At 38.9% G+C, this 25062-nt stretch overlaps 2 protein-coding genes across 2 annotated transcripts in view; one reads left to right on the top strand and one right to left on the bottom strand.

Annotated features, from left to right (window-relative positions):
- Positions 1–1113: 1113 nt before the first annotated feature.
- On the bottom strand, positions 1114–15016 carry DCLRE1A (DNA cross-link repair 1A). Its single transcript, XM_042817849.1, has 9 exons — positions 14230–15016; positions 11667–13163; positions 9738–9871; positions 8578–8696; positions 6743–6886; positions 5752–5897; positions 4626–4780; positions 2889–3030; positions 1114–1854 (listed from the first exon to the last, which is right to left on the bottom strand). Exons 1-9 carry the CDS (start codon positions 14639–14641, stop codon positions 1688–1690), a joined length of 2916 nt encoding a protein of 971 aa, XP_042673783.1. The 5' UTR covers positions 14642–15016; the 3' UTR covers positions 1114–1687.
- A 269-nt stretch (positions 15017–15285) lies between these two features.
- NHLRC2 (NHL repeat containing 2) overlaps positions 15286–25062 on the top strand; it is a 32200-nt gene continuing 22423 nt past the window's right edge. The window contains exons 1-2 of the mRNA XM_042817850.1: positions 15286–15814; positions 17705–17857. Coding sequence (XP_042673784.1) covers positions 15652–15814; positions 17705–17857 — 316 coding nt within the window. The 5' untranslated portion in view covers positions 15286–15651. The remainder of the gene's footprint in view (positions 15815–17704; positions 17858–25062) is intronic.

Genomic DNA, 25062 nt, shown 5'->3' with positions numbered 1-25062 from the left:
AGCTGCAGTGAAAGCCACTTTACTTAGGTTCTGTTAGAATCTGCATAAAGGCTAACTAATTGCACTGCAAGCCCATAAAAATGTCAGCATGTTCACAACCCACACACTTACTCATTCTCTGCAGGGATATTCATTCTTGAAACTGCAGCTATAAAAGCAAGAGGACGTCAGAGACATGACTACAGTTTTAACATCAGCATGCTCCTCATACTTTGTGCAAAATTAGGTAGGAAAAAGATGCAAGAGCTGAAAATCATGAATAATTCCATAACAATTCAACTGTTAGAAGCACGTGCCTGCCAAACAGAATCCCCAGATCTGCCCTAACTCGTACAAGGCAGTAATTCAGGCTCAGCAAAAGCAAGCACTTCAACAGATAATTTTTAACACACCTACACCAACAAGGAGTGGAATCCCAGGAATGGGTATGCCAAATCCAGGGCAGTGAATGGTTCTTGTGATAAGGAGAGCTAGCATAATATATGATGTAAAATAAAAACTTCAGATACTTTTAATTGCCTAGGTTAAACAGAACCATTTAACGATGTCATATCTCAGTGAGCGTACTGAAACAACTGTGAATCATGGCAAGTTTTTATACTAACAGTGACCGTTAAATAAATGTTTTTCTGACAAAAAAGGCACTGAAGATTTCAGATTAGCTCTACTAAGGAGTTGTAGGATGGCTTTTTGTGCATGATCACACACTTTGGAATGATTTCTATTAAAACACTTAAAATGACACCAACGTGCCTGTGTGCAACCACATACTTGAGTACCATAAACACCAAGCAGATAAAGAAACAGCACCGAGGGAGAAAACGCAAAGTGAAACTTACCTTGGTGTTGCTGACTTACTTTTACTTTTTTCCAGAATTCAAGGGACAAAGCTGTGCAAACAACCCTGCCAACACAAATACGTTGCACCACGTGGAGAAGCACCACTTGTGTTCTTTGGCTCTGTGTTGAGAATTTGCACTACAAGGGCACAGGCCTAACCTCACACAAGCAAAATACATGGAAAGTTCACTGGAAGTATAGAGAGGTTTCCCAATAGGAATGAGCAATTATCATACTGAAATAAATGCACTTACATTTTAGAAAAAACTCACATGCTTCATGTATGTTCTTTATTTTTAAAAAATCTTGACCATAATATAATTAACAGTGTCTTCTATAAAATTCATTCTTGCAAGCATGTATACTGCAGAGGCTACACCAATACTCTCACATAGAGTGAGAGTAGTTTCACTTTGGAAACAAAGTTTTAATTAACACTAATTCCAGCTTATGAAAAAATGAGCTCCTCTGAAGCCTGAGCTGGTAGCACATTGCATGAGCATAATGCTGTTTCATTTATTACAATAACATGTTTTCCAATAAGATTAACCTGGAGGTGGCTTCTCCCCCAGCACTGTACGTCTGGGCATCTCCATGATCTGAAGAAAATTAAGAACAGGATAAAAAGAATAAGATAAGAATAAACTGAAATAGGCATTTGCAAACAAGTGATAGGGAAATATATTAGTAGGTAAATCAGAAAACAAGGTACCCTCCCACCAGTCCATTTTTCTCAGGAGAATGGCAGTGGTCTCCTTCCCAGAGTTCCATGTACAAAAGAGTCACAATTTCACAGGAACTCTGAATTTCCCATTCAGCTTCTCTTCTTTGAAATACACATTTTTCCTTACTTATGTCCACTGCCCTCAATCATCCAGTCTCTAAAATGTTTTTCCATCAAGCTTCTGGCTCTCCAGTCACCAACGTTTACAGTGGGGACAATTTTCTGCGGCTTCAACCACTGAACAAAACGTTTCATTTCCAGGTAGCTGCTGTGTTCACTGTAAGGAATCCCTGAAATGAAACAAATCAGAGAGATCTGTTACTCTATCTAACTTCTTGCCAAAATACCTTTGTAAGATTTCCAGCTCAGAAATTATTATTATTATTTTTTAATTCAAACTGGAGATCTAAAGTTTACAGCTAAATGAAAACAAACATCCAGATTTTATTTCTGGAAAGTTATTTTGCATTGTTACCAAATCAATTGTCAGTGCAAACTGAACAGTCTAACATTTGATTAAATTAATGTTAAAACTTTAAAAGATTCAATTTCATGAATTGATAAGAACTGACAGGGAGAGGAAGACCCACAGTCTTCTCTCTCCAGCACGAGAGTGAGGATGGAATAAAACCTTGGCTCAGGAACTGCACTGCCACCAGCATCAGTGGGCCAAGAATAAATCCCTGGAGTCACTGCAAATATCATAGAATCATAGAATGGACTGGGTTGAAAAGGACCACAATGATCATCTGGTTTCAACCCCCCTGCTACGTGCAGGGTCACCAACCAGCAGACCAGGCTGCCCAGAGCCACATCCAGCCTGGCCTTGAATGCCTCCAGGGATGGGGCATCCACAGCCTCCTTGGGCAACCTGTTCCATTGCATCACCACCTCTGAGTGAAAACCTTCCTCTTAATATCTAATGTAAACCTCGCCTGCCTCAGTTTAAAACCATTCCCCCTTGTCCTATCACTATCCACCCCTGTAAACAGTCATTCCCCCTCCTGTTTATATGCTCCCTTCAAATATTAGAAGGCCACAATGAGGTCTCCCCAGAACCTTCTCTTCTCCAACCTAAACAAGCCCAGTATATCACATGACAATCTTTATATGCAAGAAGAGTACAGGAGCAAGTAGTATGAAAAGAAGTCTTCATTTACAGTGTTCTCATGTTCTCAACTACTTTCTCCTGGAGAGATCCATCTGTTCAGTTTCTCAGCCAGAAACCAGAAAGCACTGGTAACAATAAACAGCAGGAGTTCCCAGAAAAAAAATAAAGAGACCGTTCACACAACTAAATGCAATGAATCTTTATCACACTTACCATAAATGGTGATCTTTCCTCTTGTCTGCGGTTTGATATCCATCACAGAAAGGCATGAATCAGAGTAGGTCCACCCAGTAGGTTTGAAAGCCAGAACTTGATCAAAATTCTCAGAAAACTTATTCAGATGATCTTGCAACCCCTATTAAAAAAAATAGGACTTACGCTGAATGCCTTTAAATTGCTCATTAGTTGAAAGACTGGAGATTTCAAGATAGAGACATCAAATTAAATTTTGTTCTCATACTTTTATAAGAGCTTTTTCTTTTAAATACCACCTGCCTTCAAATCAATAATGATGAATATTTACATTTGCAGAGCACCTCGCACGTTAAGATCTTCACTGTTTCATCTAAATAAGCACATATTAATAGCTATGCATTACAAATTGGAACACATAAGGCATCATCACTTTGTTTTTTTTTAATCTTGCTCCCAAACAATTTGTTTCCTTCTCTGGGCTGGAGGTCAGCACTCTTGCAGCTGAGTGGTGATAAAAAAAAAAGGCAAAAGCCTGCTTGAGTGCAAAATCATCTGGTTAGCTTAAAGTGCCACTGACGTTTTGGTGTCTGCTTGTGGCCAGAAGGGGGGCGTGAGGGAAGGGAGATGGAGATTGAGAGGCTGTGACCAAACACCAATTGCTAACTTAACCTGTCAGACACTGGTAAGTTATTAAGTAGAGAAGTGGCACAGTAAGAATCATAGAATCACCAAGGTTGGAAAAGACTTAATCCACATTTCTCAGTACTAAGTGAGCTCCGTTCTTCTCTTTTTTTCAGACTGCCTTTAAAGTAGAGCCTGCTGCTTTGCCTTTCTGTATTTTGTGGACCGTTTTAAAACGCTCTTCACCCCAGAAATGAGTCACCTTTCTTAGCTAAGAAATTCCCACGGAAGTCTCAACACTGAAAGTCTACTGGCTCAAATCTCAACTGAATGTGCTTTTATATTCATCTGCTGTGAAACGTCTTAAACACAAACTGGTTTATTTGCTTTGGCTAAAAAAAAATACAAATAATGATCACGTGGAAAAACTAAAGCATGTGCATGCAAAAAGCATCTTTCAATTCATTTGCTGTATTTGTAAACAAAATAAATAAAATAAAATAAAATAAAATAAATGCAGAAATTTTCACTGAGTTTTAAATGATCCATATCCTCAAATATCCATATCCTTGTTCTTCAGCAGGAGAAATAATGTTTTTGCAGGTAAAAATATGATTAAAAATCCTTGGAAATTGAACCGAGAAGAACAGAAGAGAACCGTATCCCCTTTTTATGTCAAATACCAAACCGGAATTTAGCAATGTTCATGGGCTGAAGCTCATCTTCATGCAGAGCTGCATGCAGAAAGTCCTTCTACTCTTCTCCTACATCACATAAAGTAAAAGACAGGCTGAAAGCAGGAACTCAGTGTCAAAACATTAATTGCTAACAAGGTAGACCCTGCAGTCATTACAGAAATCCACTTCAAAAAGCCAGCACAGAGCAAGTCCTGGAACAAATCTCAGCTTATCCTGCACAAGCACTGTACTAAAGTGAAATTACACTTTCTGTGTATCATATTTGGAGACATTATTAATGTTTAATTGCATTTCATTTTCAATATAATGCTGTATGTCAAAACTTCACTAACTAAATATGATCTGACAAGAGGGTAATAAGCACCAAACACTGACGGGAAGAGCCAACAGTCAAGATTAGCCAGAAGGTTAAGCAGAGTATACTTCTAGAACTTACCTTAAAATTAATTTGCATCATGGGGAGAATGTGAAGCAAACTACCATTCCAGTTCGTACTGATGAGGGAATTAACAGCTGCTGACTCCAAACACTGCAGTGTTTTATATTTGTCACGGGACATGCTTGCCTTGGAACCCAGAACTTCAGCAATTGCTTAAGGATTGATTGAGAGAAACGAATAAAACCAAACACAAACAAATCAAATAAATAGGAGTTATTTTGTTGCTTCCTGGGAGCCATTCCTAACTATTACCCTGGGTCAAGTTTACTATTGGGAAAAAAATACCTATATTCAACAAGATAATTTTAGAATGTGAAACTGTTTCAGAAGAGAAACCTGGGGTAGCTGTTGAAAAAAAAACAAAACAAAAAAAAAAACAAACAACCCACACCAAAAAGCAACTACTCCAGATCCAGTGTTTTAGTCAGAATTACACTGGAAATCACAACTAGAAAGAAAAGGAGAAGAGAAGCACAGTGACAAGTTCAAAGTCTTATTTCTTTGGTAAAATCTTACTGGTAATCACTTGAAATAAGCTGGAAACATGCAGGGTTTTGGGACATACAAAGAAAACAAGCTAGAGCAACTAAATGTTGGTGAAAAAATTTTGTACTGATGACTTCAAATATATTTGTACTGATGACTTCAAATATACCTAAAAGCACAAGGAACACCAGCAGGGCAGAGCTGCCTGCTCTGGAGCATACTCTAAAGCAATCACTTTGATTTCTAATGCTGTACCTGAGTGAAGCATAGCATACAAGATTTTCATTAGGATAGATAAGTTGTGCTTTGGTTTGGGGAATGCTGTGTAAAAACTGATTTCTTTAAAACTGATAAATATGTGTATTTAGGAAACTACATTATAGGAAGCTTGAAGGAAAAACTGTCAGCAAAATAGAAGTTGAAGAATAATTACATCCCTCTGCTACTCTGGTAAAGTGAGATTACTAAAGCAAAAATACATCATTTACGTTTTAAAATGATCAGTGGCACATTTGTCACCACAATCAATTAAACAGGTTCATTCATTTAGTATCCAAGTATTCCTTCTGCATACTTGGGAGGTGTGTGTGTGTGTGTGTGTGTGTGTGTGTGTGTTTTGTTTTGTTTTTTTACTTACCTAAAAAGACTTTTTCTTTCCCAATGGAATAGGTGCCACAGACAACTAGAGTGCGGGGGTTTAAAGTCACCATCTCAAAGGCCGTATTGACAGCAAACTGGACAACCTCTTGTTGAGAAGGAAAGGTATATTCAGGACTACAGTACCTGGGGCATGGAAACAAGACAGATCAGATGGAAGACACCTGAGTTTACTAAGGACCTCCAAACTGCATATATGCAATAAGAAATGAAAAAGATGCTATCCTAAAATATAATTTCAGTTTGAGATCCCTTGATCAGAAACCATGAGGTGCCAAGATAAAACTGAATAAAACTCACCCTATGCATGCCTTCTCCCTATGTCAGCTCAGTTGCCTCTCTATTCTGTAGTTTTTCCTCTATAAATACCAAGTGCATTTTCAAGCTAGACATTTGTAGCATATTCTAATTACATCCTGATGTCTATTTTTTATCATGCACACAAAGCCATAACACACAGCATTATTCATTCACAGAAATATATGGAACAGAAATAAAGAACTGCAGCTGGACATTAGTCATCACAGAAAAACACTTACATACACAAGTCACAGAAAGGTCTAATGAAAACCTGGAAATATGACTTATCCATTTGGCATTCTTTCAATCTTTCAATTCCCTCCCCCTGCTTTTTCATAACAGAGCTGAACACTCATAGAAACAACCAGAAGACTCTAGTTTCAAAGCTGAACAACTCACTGCACAAATTTTAACCCCAAGAACTTCATATCACTTACAAATAATAAAGCCATTTCAATGAATGCATCTTTTTCAGTATCCACTTTTCTTCTCTCCCGTTAACAGCACAGCAGATGAACAGGACAGACATATAGGAACTTTGGCTTTTACATAACACTAAACAGAACTAATGAGTATTAAAACAGTGAGGTTATTTATACTTGGTTGGTTCACAAAGTAATACAAAACTGCAACTATAGGTCATACTGAAAAAAAAAGTGAACTCAACATACGTGGTATCAAGGTAAAGGGTGTGGATTTTTTGACCAATCAAAGCAGGGTAACGTTCCATAGAAGGATCTGCCCTGAAGTCTCCTGTGTGCAGAATAGCAGCTCCACCAGGCAGGTAAAAAAGGATCATTGCTGCACCTGGACAACTGGAAAGAAAATAGAAAAAACACCCGCATGTAAATAATCTACAGAGATGTGGTGCTTTGAGACAAGTAATACGCTGCCCTCCAGTAGCAAGAAAGTGCACAACAGCACTGTAAATCACACCTACTGGGCTGCCTAATGTAGCTAGCAATTCCTAGCTTATAAAGGAATTTTAAAGCTATCCTTAAGGCTATAGAGAAGACAGACTTGAATTCTCAGCTGAGAAGGAGAGAAGAAGAAACACATCAACAGTAATCAAGCATTAACTTCCTTTTTGGTTGCTCTTTTTTCATTGGGTACAACAAAGATGCTGCCTCAGTTGCAATCTCTGAGGTTCTATTAAACTTGGAGTTCACAAGGAAACAGCATACTATGAAAGAAGCAGCATTCTCATCTCTGAGGAGCACTGCATTATTGCAGGTCCTGGACTTAATGGAGCATTTGCTTTTAAACTCTATTGCAGGTTTTAAATGTCATCCAGCATGCAGAATTCACTGCAGAATTCACTGCTTGTAAGTACAATTCTTGGCCACAATGAATCCACTGCACCTTCTGCAGCTCCTCACCAAAGCTGTCTGAAGGGCAAGCGCTCAGACAGGAAAATCAGAGTGAGACTATTTTGGACATGAGTCACATGGAAAGGGTAAATGAAACTTCAGAAAAGGATAAAAGTGGCATGAATCAGAGCTAAAATGAGAAAACTGGTAAACTCTCCAACAAGTTAAACTTCATACTTAAGGTTTATATGCCTTTCAAACTGAAACAGGGGTGCAGGGAAGCAAACAGGAAAAATGAGAAGTGTCCAAATTACATAACAAGGCTTCCTTCATTCCTAGAAAGGGTTCTCAAAGGACTTCATGGAATCTTATCTCTCCAACTATAAACAAATCCTAAGATAAGTAACATTCAAACCATCTGTGACAGTGCTGCATTTCAATATATACTTTAGGGAAAGGACTTTTCTTCAAGCACATAGCCAAATAAGGTACCAAGAGACAGAACAGCAAGAGCACGGGGCTGGAAGTCAGGAGCTACTGAACCTAAAAATCCAGTGTGCATAACCACACTGGCAGTGCATCACACTGGGTAAGAATCTCACCCTTTTACCACTGAATGCACTACAAGTTACATGTTGTGATGTTTGTGGGTTTTTGTTTTGTTTCTGAGTGGCTGTGTTTCATCTCTCTCAGGAACCAAAGTACCATGTTTTTCTTCAGCTGAAGATTTCACTATTTTGAGTTGTAGCTACAAAAACCTAACAGATCTGATCATCAGTTCTAGGATGTTTCCAACCAGGCACAAAAAACTGAAGTACCCAGAACCTAGAAAACCATCCAAACTCTCAAGTGTAAACACTAAGGAGATATGTGTGGATAACACTGAAGTGCTCACTACAAGCAAACAAAATAAAACTACGGTGACATCACCAAAAAAGCCTAAGATCCATTTTAAAAAATAGCTCCCCTATTCCAAAAGCTAACATAAGCAATAAGCTTAGGCTTCTGCACTCCGAAGTCACTAATGAAATGAAAATCTATGTTAACAAGTCAAGTCAGGGTACTGAAAAATTTCTTCCCTTCTTTTTTCAGATCCGTGGAAACCCAAAAATTATGAAAACACTGGATCTGTTCAGACAATTATCTTTAATATTCTAAACAAACAAACACTGCATAACAAATGCAATGATACGTACTGATTGGCATCAAGCAACAACACTTTGATCCCATTCACCATACATTCTGTGTCCATTGGCAGCACATTGATGTACTGCTCTTTGACTCGAAGTTTGCTCTTCACCAGATTGCCAGTTATCTGTAACAAGAAAATGAACAAAATCTTTTAAAAGACTTTATTTTTTCTTAGAAACAAAGGCTCTCAAAGCCAAACTGTCTGGCTTAGAGAGAAACTGTGAGAACGTGAAGAGACCAACAAGAAGCAACACGATGAGTATTTGTCACTGTCTATCAGGAAGAGAAGTTGTCAGGGCTTGCTTAAATAACTATAGAAGTTTCCAGGTCACTGGCCCTGAGTCTCATCGTAGGGTACTGTAGTCAACTCAGCAGCTGCTGGAAGGACAACAAGGGAGGAATCCATTTCAGGGGACTTCCAGAGAGCCTCATAGAGAAATTTTTGATGCAGACTCTGGATGGGCTTATTAGGGAAGGTGCCCTACCATGCTAAGAGTAGAGAAGACCTGGTCGGACATAACACAGCCAGTGGCAGTCTTGGCCACTCGGAGACCTGAAGCACAGGACATGCAGGACCAGGCTAAAACAACTGCATTTACTTAACCTCGAGAAGAGGGTGCTTACAGGGAACTTAATTTCAAACTTCCCTCCCTTGATGAGGTCAGTGGAGACTATGGAGCCCATATTATTCTCCATGACACATACAAAGAAAAAAAAGAAGCTGCAGTCATGAGTTGTAAAATGTGACATTTCAATTGCATGTAAAGAAACCAGAGTGGCTTAAGCACTGCAACAAGTTGCATGGAGACACAGCAGAACCTGTCCTCTTCTATTTTCAAAATTTGAGCAGGCAAAGGCTCTGAATGATCTGATCTAACTTTGAAGTTAGCCCTGTACTGAGCAGAAAATTGAGCTATATGATCTGTAGAAATCCACTTAAACCTAAATTAATTCCTGGTAACTAAACAAGTAAGTTTCATTAATCTTCTTTAACAGACAAACTAAGATAAGATTTCTTCCCAGATTCCCCTATACATATTATCCACTGTTCTGAATTGCCCAGTAATGGAATCTCTGGTCCTGTATTAATTTTCATCATGATTATAGTTGTGTATGGACTTGATATATGAATTTGATAATATCTAGTTACCTTGAAAAACCTTACCTTATTACAGTACAGTGGAAATACAAAGTTTTTTGTCAACCCACAATAGTGATCAGAGTGAAAATGAGTGAGGAAATAGGCTGTGCAGCCTTCTATTTCTCCATACCGGAAAGCATCAACTGTAAAGCCAGTTCCTAAAGCAAAAAGGCAAGAGAAACCAGTCAGTAATCACAGATAGCCCAGAACAAGTTTCTAATGAGATTTCTCTTAGACTCTTATTTTTTTTTTTTTTATTTCTTTCTTCCAAATTAAAAACAGAATACAGTTCCACCATACAAAGTGTCAGGGACCACTTAATGATGGACTCAGTTTGCAAATGAGTCAACAGTCACACACACACAAATAATAATAAAAAGGTTTTTTCACATTAAAACAGAGTTTTAGCAACGCGTCCACATGCAGATACGTTCACAGGTCTCTCATCTATTGGTCATCCTACACAGATAGCAGCTGGTTGAGCAACTCTGTATTTAACTGGCATTTCTGAAAGTTCGTGTTTAAAATCTTAGCACAAAATAAAACAGATAACAACAGCTTAACAATTGATTTGGCCATCAACCTGCAAAATCTCAATTAGTCTGTTTAACGTTCTCCACAAAGCATGCTACTGTACTGTTACTGAGTGAGCGATCTGGGATCTTCAGGTATGTCTGCTGAGATAGAATGTGAATGATTTGCTGTTCCACGTGTTTAGTGAGGCGCTGTTTGTACAGAGCTATTGCATAAAGACAGCAGCACGGAAGCCAGCCCTCCTCCCTGCACATGTAATGTTTTAATGCAGACAAAATGACAAGTGGTCCTTTTACATTGGGTCATACTTTTGGAAAACCACCCATGATCCAATTCATTTGAGGACAATCAAATATTTTTCATTATATGTTGTTGAGCTCTTCCAGAAGAACTACAAATAGCTCTGCTATAGCTAGAAATAGCTAGAATTTGTAACTCCATTTAAAAAAAAACAAACAGTTGTCTGCCAATAAAAAGCAAAATAAAACAGAAACTCCTCAAGTGAGGATCCACACATAGCATTATCAGCACAGAAAACACGCTTCAGGTAAAGTAATTAAAACAAAAAACACTACAGATTATAGCAAAACAACTTTGAATTTCTGTTGCAGGCACAGAACTCTGCTAGTCAAATTTATTATATATGGGAAACGCTCTCAGTTCATGGAACCCATGATAGTGGTGTAATCTCATGAAGACTTATAGGTCAACCTTCAAGAAGCAGTCTGGCTCTCATAGTCACCAAAGTATTTCTATTTGGCTTCTTCAAATATTTATGTATAATTAAACCCTTTGGTGGTAAACAGAATCATGAAACTTTTAAAGTTGCTGGTGTATCACCCCATATTTAGCATGACTGCTTGAGAAGACTGAGAAATTCCTGTGTCCTGAGCTACATTCTTCTGCTTCACTTTCATGTCTTTGCTTATAAAGTTGTAGCATTTAAGAACTTCATATGCAAAATTATTTTTCTTTTTTTTTTTTAAATTAGCATAAAATAAGTGTAATTGACCAACCTATTTTCAGGGGCAAAAGACACAATGTAAAAGATTAAATGGAGGAATTAAAAGTGAACATTAACAAAGGAGATATTCAGAAACACTGTAGAAAGTAAATCAGCTCGTGTTTCTTATTCTGTCAAAAATAAGCAGAAGTCTTCCTAGCAACTGTTTTCCTGAGGCAAACATTTCACTGTGCTTTATTGAGAAGGCCTCTGTGGGCTGTTGTCCCGTGGTCAGATTCTTCTGAAGATCTGCACCCAGACATGTTTTTATTGACTCTGATGGAAGAAGTCATTAAAGATTACAGTTTAAATTAATATGGGGAGTGAAGAATAACAAAGCCTGAAGTTAGAGGAAAAAATGCAGTACACAAGCCCAAATCAGTTAACCACTACACAAAGCAGTAGTTATCTCTCACCTGGTATTTTCTTGTAGAAAGGACACTGTTTTTTCCTTGCTCCTTCATCTGGAGTAGATGATTCTCTAAATCTTTTTCTCCACTTCCTTTGGCCACCAGAAGTTACATCTGGAAAGCCTCCATCCTTATTTGAACTTTCTTTAACTGCTTCTAGATCCTCCACAGATCCTTCAGCTTTTCTTTTTTGCTGTCTGGGCTTCTTTCCACTGGGAGCAACTGAACTGAGTATCTGCTTTCCCTCACTCAAACACGCCTCTCCTTTGCTTTCCTCTTTTACTTTAGGTTTTAACCCAAAGAAAACACCAATGTCCATTTGTTTGAGTCCTTTGGCAGGACTTGATTTGGCCTTCATACTTGCTAAGGAACGAGATGAGACCGTTTTAGAGATGGGGCTGGGAAAGCACACACCAGTTGAATCGAGGTTTTCTTCTTTCTTCACCGCTGGCTGCAAACTCTCTTGGCAAGCTCCTTTTTCAATGGCATCAGCAGTCATTTTATCCATATTAGTTAAAACAACACTTGGGCCTCTCAAAACCTTATTTTTTTGAGACAAAGGAGATCCAGCACCTTCTGTAAGCAGCTCTGGTTGTGTATGAATAAGACCTGAATACCCAGAATCCAAGGCACAAGCACCCTTGTCTTGTGACTCTTTATTACCTGTGTTAACTGCAGGGGAAATCAATCCTGGCTGTTGAAACTCCTCATTGCAATTAAGAGGAAAAGAGGATTCTGCTGGTAGCATCACTTGCTGATTATCTACACATGGTGAATTACAGCATTTGCTGTCTACATAACTCTGAGAAGCACTTTTTCCACTATGATACAAACAGCTTGATGTATTTATTTCCTCACAGTGTTGCTTTTCAAATTTAAGAACTTCAGCATCAGATTCATCACCTTCAAGATTCTGGACTTTGAGTAGTTTATTCTGTGATGTTTTTACTTCTCTCTCTTCCTCAACTTCACCCTCACTTTCCTCACAAGTACTCAGTGGAGAATATGAAATTTCCCAGTCACTGAAATCAGCTTTTGACTGTAGTAGGCTTGGCTGACTCGTATCTTTTTGACTACAAAGGTCTTCTCCCGGAACACTTTCTTGTGAAGGTGTAAAGTCATAAAATTCAAACTTACAGCTGTTATCTGTGGTTTGTGTGGGCTGAAATACTTGTTGAGGCTTTTGAACATCTGCAAAAGAGGAAGTGCTTTCACTGGTTATATTTAGAGATTTCCTTTGTGCCGAATCCTGTATCTTTGATGTACACTCATTATCTGGGACATTTTTTAAGTTCTTAGATGTTTTCTCAGTCTGCGAGACTTCTACATGACTTGGAAAACAGCTGGACTTTGCAGCAGTAGAACATGTCATCTTCCTCTCCAAAGTGTTTGCTGTAGAGTTCACAAGATATTCTCCTGCTCTGCTTGCTGCAAGTAGAAAATGGCTATAGCGCTTGTAGTGGGATGGAATGGTAGATGTGCACAGTAAACCATCAGGACACTCTATGGAAAAGCAGTTCAACCATAAAGTAGCATTAATATCTTTGTAAATGTAGTTTGCATAATTATTACATCAAATAAAAATCTCATATGGCATACAATTTTAAAGCTTTTCTTATAAATGTAGTTATTGGAGGACAGAAGGCACAAGTACAAAGTAATGTCAGGCTGCCACATCTCCTGGCCCAAGCTGGTGCAAAATGAAAGGTTTTAGGTTTTCCACCCTGATATTAGCACAGCTCTGAGCCTGCATTAGTTTACCCTTCTAGCAAGATGAATATGTTACCCTGTTTCAGTACTGTACTTACTAATGTGCTACGTGGTTTCTAGTTTAGAATTGTCTCATGTACAAGCAAGGCTCAGATCAAAAGTGCCTTAAAAGGCTACAACGTGTTTCAAAACAAACCAAACCTAGGTTCTGAATCTACTTGAAATTCCATTTAAAATTGTCTGTTTGGTGACATTTTAAAAACTAGTCAGGTATCTGCTTATGTAAGTACTGTAAAAAGGACTCAGGGTTCAGATGCCAACAAAAGATCTGTCGCTGTTCCCTGAACACTTTTTGTTGACAGTTTGCTAACCTAACTTTTGAGAATTTTGACGGATGCAAATCAATAAGGAATTTTTTCCCCATTAATTATAGGAAGAAGAGATGGAAATGAAGTGTAGAACATCTGCCTTAAGGTAATACCACTATCAAAATCAGGATTAAAGGCTCAATTTTAATTGTTCTGAAGAAGAAACTTCAACAAAAGTAAAACAGATAAGAAGAAATTCTGAATCAAAAGCTGCAAATCCTTAAATTAAGGATATTTCCCATTATTTTACAATGGTAAATATGTACCCTTGATTTCTTCCTTAATACAATGGAAGTGGAACTTGTTAAATAATCATGAATCTTTGTTAATGCTCCACATTTTTTGAGATTTTCATATCAGATTTCCATGTTCTTCACAAAGAACTGAAAATTCGATACGAGAACATTTTAACTACATATGAAAACCAGAGCTTACAGCAGTTATCTGTTCAACATATTTTGCTGAAGACTTCTTTCTTACCCTATTCCTACCTTTTTCAACAGATCCTGGAGTATCCAAACATTCAGCAACATGCCAGCGAGGTGTCTGCACCAGCAGCAAGGAGAAGGGCATCTGACAGCTTGGGCAATATCCATCACAAACCAGCCTTGTGCTTGGTGAGCCCTGTTCTGTCAGGCTGCTCAGGCTTTCCTGAGTGTGCACACTGTTGTCATCTTTAGATGGATCCAGGTCCTCGCTCGACCTCAATCTCTGCCCGCTTTTCTGAGGAGTACTACTTTTATCCACAGATTTGTTTCCATTTCCCTTTCTTTTCAGCCTGCATTTGCCTTTGGTTACTGTCTGCATGGACACAGAGGTACTGTTTGAGTTACTCTGTGGCTTTCGCTTCCTAATTGATTTGTATTCCCAAATGTCCTCTTCCAATAAAGCATCTTCAGACATGGCAACATACAAAATATTGTCCTTGCACTTAAGCAGCAGTTCACAAATCTAACTTTCCTACCATTGATAAGTTTTGTCTTCCAGCATTGAACATGAGATGGAAGAAAAGTAACTGAGCCCCATTCTACAAAAGCATCACTGTGCCCCAAACCAAACGGCAGCCCCTGATGGGACAGGAGCATGGTGGATCCGATCCTAAAAATAATTTAACAAGCGTCTCTTTGAGTATCTGCAACAGCTGTTAAACAAGAGCAGAATCTGTCAGGTACAGAAGGAATGGCTGACAGAGCCATTTCCTTCAGCCCTCCCCTCCGACACCCAGCCCGGCCTGCGGTGCTGCTCTCCCCGCACTCCTGACCGCCCCCGAGAAGGATTTAAAAGAAAAAGTGACTTCAGCTCCGAGATCGCTGCCACGAGCCGCCACACAGCGAAGATCGAGGTGAGCGCAGCGCTCCGCTCCCGCCGCCGAGCAGCCGCCAAGCAGCCGCCGAGCAGCCGCCCCGCTTCAAGCGCGCGCCGCCGGCCGGCCCTCACAGCCCCGTCGGCGTCCGCAGTTTCGTCACCTCCTCTGTTATTACATCTCCTTCCGCTCCGAAAATTTAAAAAACAAAACAAAACACAACAAACCTCAATCTTTGGTTCCGATACATCCCAGTTGTGACGTATTTTACGCTTAAGAATAATTTAAAAAAAAAAAAAGCGTAATAAGCGGGGAAAAAAAAAAAAATAAGGCGGTGGTGCTGAATCTGCTGGATAGGAATCACCGCTCGGGGTTTAGCGCCCAGTTTCCCTCACGAATGTGCTTCTGCGAATTGCAAAAGCAGGGTCAAAAATGAGAAATGAACTTAAAAGCTCCTCCCTTTAGGAAAGACGAATCTCTGTGTGTTTGCGTTTAGCGTTTTTATTGCTTGTTTTGCTTTGTTTTGATTATAGCTCTTCTATCCCAGGCCGAATGTGCGGCGGCGAAGCGGCAGGCCAGTAAACAGCGGCGGGCTCGGCCTGGAGGCGCCATGGCGGCGGAGGGCCTGGCGGGGCTCCTGCCCGCACAGACGCAGCTGGAGTACGCGCTGCTCGACGCCGACACCGCTCAGGAGAAGGAGAACCTGGTCTACCAGTACCTGAAGAAGATGGACAGCCGAGAGCGGGACCTGACAGTGCCCGAGCTCGGCGGAGGTGGGTGGAGGGGCCCGGCTGCGCCGCGGAACCACCGCCCCGTCGGCTGGTGTAGAAAAAGGCATTTTTGCTGGGCAGCGGGCTCGTGAAGGCACGGGAGCGAAGGAGAAAAGAACCTCTTTACGAGTGTGCCTCTTGCTACCCTTTGTAAAAACCCCTTCTTTAAGGCCTCGTTCTTAAGCTTCCTATGCTTTGGTTTTTTTTTTTTGTTTGTTTTGTTTTTTGTTTTGTTTTGTTTTGTTTTGTTTTTTTTCCAAATAGGCTCTTTCGTTTTTTGCAGGAAGCTTTCTTCTGGTTCCTTTGGTTTTGCTGCAGCTCTTGCCCTTCCACTTCAGGCCTTTCTGAGCTCTCTCACCCCACGACCAATTTATGCTTGCCGATTTTCATGTTCCTGATAAAGTGTTTCGTGCTGGAGATGCCGTCCTGGTTCAGTGGTGCTCCTTTTTCCACTTCCCATATTCCTGTAACTTTTGTGCAAAGCATTCATCCTGCAATTCTTGCTCTTGTGGGTGCTTGTAGCCTCAGAGATGCTTGCTGGGGCTGTGAGAAATGAGGGATTGCAAGACAGAGACCCAAACAGATAAAATACAGGATTAACGTTATAACATAGGAGTGAATTCTGACTTCTAACCATTGTGAATACTTTCAGTGTCTGGATTTGGCCTCCTGAATTGAATTTTCACTGTCATTACCATTGTTTTGCTTTCTGTATTTTGTCAAAGCTTCTGTTCTTTTCTGGAGATGAGATCAAATAAGTAGCCAACTCTTTTTAATTCCAGTATGCTTTAAAGGAAGATGTTTTAATTCTAGTGAAAAGTGGAGCGATGCCATTAAAGCAATCTGGTCTTCTTTCAAGATGCAAAATGTAAAGCTTCACTCTTGTATTGCAGAAATACATGAACTGAAATTAATTGTCTCCCAGTCTGAATGTGCATACATTCATGTTGTATATATGAATATACATCAATATGTACTTTGTGTATAGAGGGAGGCCAAACTTCCTCATAGCAAAGCAGAAAACAAATCTGCTGACTCAGGTAGCAATAACTTCTGGAGCACTGAGCTCAGAGTTTGCTGAAACTGATGGGGTGAAGGTTCAGATTATTCTGAGTACATTTCTGCACTCCAAAAGATAGTCCTTTAAGAGTTGAGTTTGACTTCACAATGTATCACATCTGTTTTTTCCCCTTTTTTTCCCCCAAAAACTGTTGAGTGGCAAACGGTTATCTAGGACATTCAGATCTCAATGCCAGGATCAGAGTAATATCAGTCACCAATGAGAAAGCATTGCCTTCACATTTCAAATCAAGTAATAAGAATGAGTGTCCAAGTATACTTCCACCTCCATCTGAAAGGATTATAGTTCTGTCACCTGGGAAGTAGTATTTCATGTCTGTCATTTTAGGTTGTTTAAAATGAAGGCCAAAACTAAAAAGGGAAAAATATTGAAGTCATCTCTGAAAATGTCATTTACAAAAATGTTGTAAAATGAAGAGTTTGAGTTCTATTCCATTTGCATTTATGAGTTTTTAAAGTCGTTATTAACACCTATGATGTTGTTAGGTGTTGAATAATACAGGTTCTTTTAAAATATATGGAAATTGTTCTTCAGCTTGCATCTTCTGGCAATTAAAAGGTGCCTTTTAACTATATAAGTTGTACTTTCAATGTTACATTAAATTCATTTAGTAATTTTGAATATTTGTGTAATATGAGGGCGAGTTTGATAAACATAAGACTTCTGTTTTGCTTTTCTACTTGGTAGAAAGAGATGGGGTTGTTTGCCTTAAGGGAAATGCCCTAGAAATGTTGTGTTAGCATACCAGTTAGGTACAAGTGTCTTCCTTTCCCTGCCCTTCTTCTAAGTGGCTGTCTCTGTTCTCTGTGCAGATCTACAGTGGTTAAACACTGAAGGTCCCATTTCTCTTCACAAAGACCTACGTGGAAAAGTTGTGGTGTTGGATTTCTTCACTTACTGCTGCATCAATTGCTTGCACCTGCTGCCTGATCTCCATGAATTAGAGCACCAGTACTCTGATAAAGGTAAAAGAGCTTTGGCTTGCACAGAATAGAATTTCCTGGCAGCGTTGCAGGTGGAGTAGCTGAGTCACTTCAGTTACTAAACAGCTGGCAGCATTTCAGGGATGCCTAAAAAAGTCTCCTAATCTTTTAAGAATCCTGACAAAGGTTACTGGCTATGCTCTCATCACATTTTTAGGTGGGGTTAAATATGGGGTTTCTTTAACAGTACAGGCACAAAAGACACGATGTGTGTCTAAAGCCTGAATCTGATATCCTCATAGGACTGTTGGCAAAACGCATGGATGTAAGTTACAGGCACAAAGTTGCTGTATGCACACATGCCTTACAAATCAACTCTGAGCAGGACATGGTTTAGTCTATTTTTTTTTCCCTTTCCAACTGAAATAAAAAAAACTTGGTTTAGGTTTTCTTTTCTCCCCCTCATCATCTTATTTTCAGTTAGTAGCCATCTACCCTGAGAGAGGGGATTAAGCTCTTAAGGATTTAAAGTTCACATCTGAAATAAAGCCCATCTCTCTGACCGAATGAAAATTCAGGATAATTACTATTTAAGATTTAGTCTCTTGTCATTCTGATGACTTGTCAGAGAGAAGAGGTGTTCTTACACACAAACATATCAGCAACTAAATTAACTTGTGTGTTTTAGCAGACTAACTAATTAGATGAACAGCGTTACTTTCATTCAGTAAAATATTGTAAGGACTGACACAGTAAACATTACTTTAAGGTTTACATTTTTGATTCTACAGTAACATTCCTGATCTGATTGTTATTCTGTCTGTATTTATTTTTGTGCTTCCTGTTTTTGTTAGAAAAACAGATGGCAGCGTCATTGAAATTAGAAGTTCATTAAGTTAGTTCACATATATTGTAGGTTTAAGTAGTGTTTTACAAAAGATTGAAATAGAATAATTTACCTGCTTAGAAAAATTTGACTGTTTGCTTTGGAGAAGTTTGAGAACTGGTGTAATATTTTAGCTATGAGGAGCTACATTAAAATAACATCTTCATAGCTGTTTTTTTTTTGTGAAGGAGGCAGTTCTTAGTGGAAAGCAATGAAGAAGTTAGGAAGGGATTGTTCTGGATGTCAGGCATGCTGGGAAGGAAGGTCTGCTTCAGAAGATGGAATTTGTCATTGAATTGATAACATCCTTAAACAACACACATTTTAAAATATATTTTAATATATTTAAAATATATTATAAAATATATATATATAAATACAGCAGCCATCCCTGATTTAAAAAATAAACTAAGCTGTTAAATCTGTTGGGAACAAAAAGTTATTTTAACAACCTTGTACAAAGTACTTTGCTGACAGGTAACAAATGCTTTTTAGATTTGAGATGTACAGGAACTGCAGTTTGGAAAAAGATGCTTGGGATGGAAGTAAAAAGAATAAGCAGAAAGAAATGACAGCAAGTGTATAGGAGATAAAAGTTACCAGTCAGCAAGAGGTGAGAGGAAAGGCCAGCTTGAGACACTCAAGAAAAGTAAAGGCTGGAAGAATAAGACTGAAGTAGAAAGGATGATGGGCATACCAAAAATACTTTAAAACTACTAAGATAAGAACTTTTTTAGCATTCATCCTGATGCCAGAGTTTCATTCTATTTTAATCTGCTGCCTTCTTTAGCTAATGGAAGTCTGTTGTCCCTTCAGGATCTGAGGGACAGATTCACTTTCACTTGGGTTGGTTTCCCCATCTCTTACCTCATAATTACAAAACCTACAGCATTTACACACACATTTCATTGACATTTAACAGAAGAGTCCTGATCCAGCAGACAGTGTTATTCAGAGGGAAAAACAAATATTTTACTCTCACAGGTTATTTCACAGCGCATTTGGGTCTTTAATCTGGTGTTAGAATAGCTAAAGGAGTGTTCCTCCATATTTCTGCATAACTGAGAACAAACCTTAATGTTGATATAATTTCCAGCAGCATCTTTTTGTGCATAACTTTTCATGTTCTGATTTTTGTCCACATGGTTTAAACCCTGTCTTGCTGGAAGAATGTAGAAACTTCACTAATACAATCATCACATAAGACATCTAAACAAGAATCTGGAAGTTTCAGGATGATCCTAAGCCATTAAATGTATCTTTGCACACATGCACACTGTTCTATTGTCTGGAATGTGAGATTTGTCTCAAAGTAAAGGCTGCTTTCCATAGGATTAAATGTCACCTAGCATCTTTATCTGATCTGTTCCTGTTGCTATCTTCAGTGGAGCTATTTCTGTTTTTCAAGTGGCGTTCAAAAAGTTATTTTAAACCCCAGTGCATATCCAGTTCATGTTATCAGCAGTCCAGAAATTACTTCTATAAGAGGGAGTACTTTCTAATATTCAGAAATAGCTTGGCATAACTCCAGTGTTATGCTCTGCTATAATCCTTCAAATAGCGTTTTAAATGGTGTGCATTTTCTTGTATCAGTGTAGCATCTGTTTCCACAGAAGTTCGCTTCATGAGGGAGTATTATAATGTCTATTATGCTTCCAGCCTTAATGATATTTTTGATGGATGGATAAAGCACTGCTACTGATCTTATTATAGTGAAAACGTTCAAATTGCTCTTCAGAGTTTATCACTTTATGATACTAGAATTCGAGTTGTCTCCCATTGCAACATGCCATGCCTAATGGATTGGCAACAATACTATTTCTTTGGTTTCCTTGATTCTCTATCCTTGAACTTGTTTTATGCAGCTCCTGTGCAGAGCTTCACCTTTCCTTGTTTTCTTCTAGAAAACAAGAGTTGCTACTCCTCTAGTTGTAGTTCTTCCCTATTAATACTGTTTTACAGTTGAGGAGAAAAGCCAAAATAGAAAAATAAGTCTCAATTTCTTTGTAAGCTAATAAAAAGCAAGTCAAAGATTAAATTGGTTTCTTTGGTTGGTTTTTTTTTTTTTTTTTTTAAACGCAACAACCTCCTCTGAGCTCAATAAACCAACTGCTTAAGTCATGAAATAATAGCCTCTTATATTTCTGACACAAAATCATCAAAATAATTTACTTGAAATAAAAATTAAATACGAGTTGCACTGCCAAAACAATAACAGTGCTGTCAGCCCTCCATTTTTAGAGATCATTCATCAAGTGCTAGCAATGCAGTGTGCATTGCTGCAGAAAGTTTCTTTCCTGAAGCAGGTGTCAGGGAACCATAATGTACAATAGGATGCTTATTCTCCTTTTATAGAAGGGGATTATTTATGCTCTGGCTTTTATACACTGTAATATTTTTGCTGCATTATTTGCAGTAACACAGTCATTCAGTAATCATTATTATATTGGTTTAATCTTCAAAGCCTCGAAAAAACAGAAAACAACACAGAAAACCCCACCCAAACAACCAACCAAAACCAAGCAGTAATGCAGGCATTAGAAGCAAGGTATGGTAGAATTCTTTATGTCAGGAATGCTTTCCTAAAGTAGAATTTGGATTTCTACATTGTGGAATAGAGCAAGATAAACACACATTCCACAGCAGGTGTTTGTGGAGGCTTTCTTTGGGAAGAAAACATTGTTAGGTTTAGAAATAAAACATTGGTTTGTGGCATAGATAGGAGTATGTTACAAAGCTTTAGGGGAATGTAATGGCTTAATACCTGTTGATTTGTAGAGGTCTTTAAGAGCATAAGGAGAAAAAGGTTTGACATCTTTGTGAAAAGTATATTTGAATAAAGGAGTATCCACTGAGCAATGCAGGAAGAGGAGATTTGCAGGTGTGCTTGTAGGTAAAAGGAAGAGCAGCCTAAAAGGAAGCAGCTGCTATCCTGAATTCAAACCAACTGGATTGTGGATAACTTGTAGGCCTTGAAGATTTGAAGTCCTCTTGGGAAAAAAAAAAAAAAAAAAAAAAAAAAAGTAAAATATAGCAAATACCTGGAAGAAAGCAGTCCAAAATTTCTTAACTCAAAGAAGTTTGTGTAACAGAAAGTATTCTTCCTTTGTGCCAGCAAAGTTAAGGACTGTAACATTCAGAAGAATAACTCGCAGATTTAGACTACATTAATTAAATTCAGCAGTGCTTGTGATGTGGAACTGATTCTTTAATGGGAGTGATTTGGCTTGCTTGAATCTAATGGCCTGTCTGATCAGAAGTCATTAGGATGACAGAACTTAGAGCAGCAGATACAGTGGGAGAGCTCTGTGAGAAAATGAGTAATAAGTCTGCCAGAAGTATGATTGCAAACATGCAATCTTTTTCAGATTAAATTTATGGGAACTGATGAAAGTTTCATTCTGTTGTAACAAATGATTATTTTCAAATAAGTACAGAATAGTCTTTTAATTATCTGCCACTACAAATCACTGAACAGTTCATGCTCTGAAGTCTCACTGAAAATTTGTTAAGAAAACATTTGAGATTTGCCTTCCCCAGTTTAGTGACCTTTACCATTTTCAAGTCAGCATCAAATAAAGACACTTAGTTCCTTAGGAATTCGCACTGCACATCTGCTTTTATCCTTTTAACCTCTAAATTGTATCCTCCTTATATAAGTTTAATAGCTGTTCAACCAAACCTATTTTGCCTGTAGTAGTACAGCACACCATTTTTCACTGTAGTATCTGAAGAAGCACAAATTAGTCCAAGATGGAACTTAAGATAAATGTAATTTAGGAACCTCATTAAGCCCTTGAGGACTCTGCACAGTTGTATATTGAAGTTTAAACATCAACAGAACTGGATTTAGGTTGGATAATTTTTCTTTTTCATCCCTGACACTCACAGGGTCTCCCCATCTTCTCCTCTTTTATGACATTACTTGTATTGATGATAAAAATATGGAATTCACTATAGACATCAGTAGCTGGGGGAAGGAAGGAAACACTACAAATATTTGAATGTAAGCAATTAAAGAATCTATAAATGCTAAATATTTGCTTTGATATGACTGGAAAAGAGAAAGCATTTGTTGCTGTTAAAATATTTTTTAATTAAGTAAAATTAACTAAAAAGGGTATCAACCATAAGGATATTCCCCCTTCCCCATTTAATTTAGCCTCTCTACTCAACCTAACACATAAGATAAAAGATTATAACTTTTTCCTTGGATAAAGTAGTAGAATAATTCCATTTACCTGTGGTTATAAAAAGCTTGCAACATCCAGAAACACAGGTGATTTTTCAATGCATAGTAGGGTACAACACGTGGTATGTACAGTAGTAACAGCAGAGCAGCAACATCCCAGGCTGTAACAAGTCAGGATCCTCTCAAACGGAACAGCTGCAGGCACAGGAATAGAAGAAAGAAGCTGCTTACCTTCAGAAAGCCTTAGGGGCAAAGTAATCTGCAGCAAGATAACATTGCTTCCCTGGCCAACCTTTAAATGAGGTCTAGGACGCCGTGGATCCTGGCTACACCCCTTCCAATCCTTCAGGGGCATTGCGTGCACCTGAGCTCCCCTGGGTTGGCTCTGCCTTCCTACCAGGTGCTCAATCACTGGTTCAAGCCGTCACTTAGTATTTCCACTACATAGGGTTAACATCTAAAGATTTCAATTAGATCAGCAGTTTGGGTTTAAAGTTACTAAAGTTTAAAGTTATTGTACTGCAGTTTTCTACAACTGCATGGTTGTGACTGTTGCTATAGTCCTGGCTTCAGTAACAAAAGATCTTCAGTATCTCATTCTTTTACGATGGCTGTGAGCAGCAGATTCTAGAAATGGAATGTTCTGAAATTTAATCAAATGTCATGGTTCAGATACTATCATTTATTTTACTTGAATCTCTGAATTTTAAAATAAAAATAACCCAGAACCCAAATCATCCCAGATTTGACACGTTACTTTGACTGTAACAACATGATGTTTATGGCTAAGTATTCTTGAAGCAGAAAATGAAACAAAATATGTTGTTGATGTCATGTACGTTGCTCATTTAATTTCCGAGAGATTATGCTAGAAAACATTATTTAAAGCACTGAAAAAGGATCCAGAGTTGTTTGTTGGAGTGTTTGAGGATTTTTCCTCCTAGGAAGTACTGAAAAATGACTTTACTGAAGCAAGGTTCTTCGTTCTTTTTCTGTTAAGTAGGTGGGGGGGGGTGTAAAATTTGGGACTGCTGATGAAATTACTTACATGGAGTGGAAGTATATTTATTTTTTGCCATGCAGAGAAAAACTGATGAGTTCTGAACTGTAGATTTTCTATCTGAGTTTCATTGAAGTGAGAAAATAAACAAGCAATTCAGTTGTGTGCTTTTTGATCAATTTATGGCTGATGCTGTCTATTCCACATATACAAGGTGAATTATATTACTTTGTGCTTATCCAGCACCTTCATAGAATCAGAGAGTCATAGAATGGCCCTGGTTGGAAGGGACCCAAGGATCATCAAGTTCCAAACCCCTGGCACAGACAGGGCAACCTCCAGATCTAATGCTAGACCAGGCTGCCCTGGTCCAACCTGGCCTTGAACACCTCCAGGGACAGGGCATTCACAGCCTCTCCTGGGCAGCTGTTCCAGCACCTCACCACTCTCAGTAACATCCAACCTAAATCTTCCCTCCTTAAAACCATTTCCCCTTGTCCTGCAGTTATCTATCCTTTCAAAGAGTTGATTCCCCTCCGGTTCATAGGCTCCCTTTAGGTACTGAAAGGCTGCAATGAGGTCACCCCGCAGCCTTGTTTTCTCCAGGCTGAACGAGCCTAGTTTTCTCAAGCCTGTCTTCTTAGGGGAGGTGCTCCAGTCCCCTGATCATCTTCATGGCTCTCCTCTGGACCCTCTCCAGCAGCTCCCTGTCTTGTACTGGAGGCTCCGGATCTGAACACAGTATTCCAGATGGGGCCTCACAAGGGTGGAGTAGAAGGGAACAATCACCTCCCTGTCCTTGCTGGCCACCCCTCTTCTGATGGAGCCCAGGATACGTTTGCTTCCAAACTGCAAGAGCACACTGCTGGCTCATGTTCAGTTTTTCATCCACCAGGACCCCCAGGTCCTTTTCCACAGGACTACTCAAGGTGCACTTCTCCCAGTCTGTATACTTATCTGGGGTTACTCTGACCCAAGTGCAAAACCTTGCACTTTGCTATGCTGAACCTCATTAGTTTGTTGAGGTCCCTCTGGATGGCATCACTTCCTTCTAATGTATCAACTGCACTGCTCAGCTTGGCATCATCACCAAACTTGCTGAAGGTGCACTTGAGCCCATCATCGATGTCAGTGATGAAAATATTGAAGAGAACCTTCATGCTAGGATT

The sequence above is a fragment of the Centrocercus urophasianus genome, unplaced genomic scaffold (assembly GCF_019232065.1).
Source record: "Centrocercus urophasianus isolate 14NV4802_14NV808 unplaced genomic scaffold, USGS_Curo_1.0 seq_17, whole genome shotgun sequence".
NCBI lineage: Eukaryota > Metazoa > Chordata > Aves > Galliformes > Phasianidae > Centrocercus > Centrocercus urophasianus.
The sequence above is the reverse complement of the archived record's forward strand: the minus strand, read 5'-3'. Positions and strand labels throughout refer to the sequence as shown.

Excerpts from the sequence above, each read along its gene's own strand:
- DCLRE1A (XM_042817849.1), bottom strand. The coding sequence starts at position 14,641 with ATGTCTGAAGATGCTTTATTGGAAGAGGACATTTGGGAATACAAATCA. Across the intron at positions 9,872-11,666 it reads TTTCTACAAGAAAATACCAG|GAACTGGCTTTACAGTTGAT; the intron begins GTGAGAGATAAC and ends TTTTTGCTTTAG. Across the intron at positions 6,887-8,577 it reads TTGTTGCTTGATGCCAATCA|TTGTCCAGGTGCAGCAATGA; the intron begins GTACGTATCATT and ends TTTTCTTTCCAG.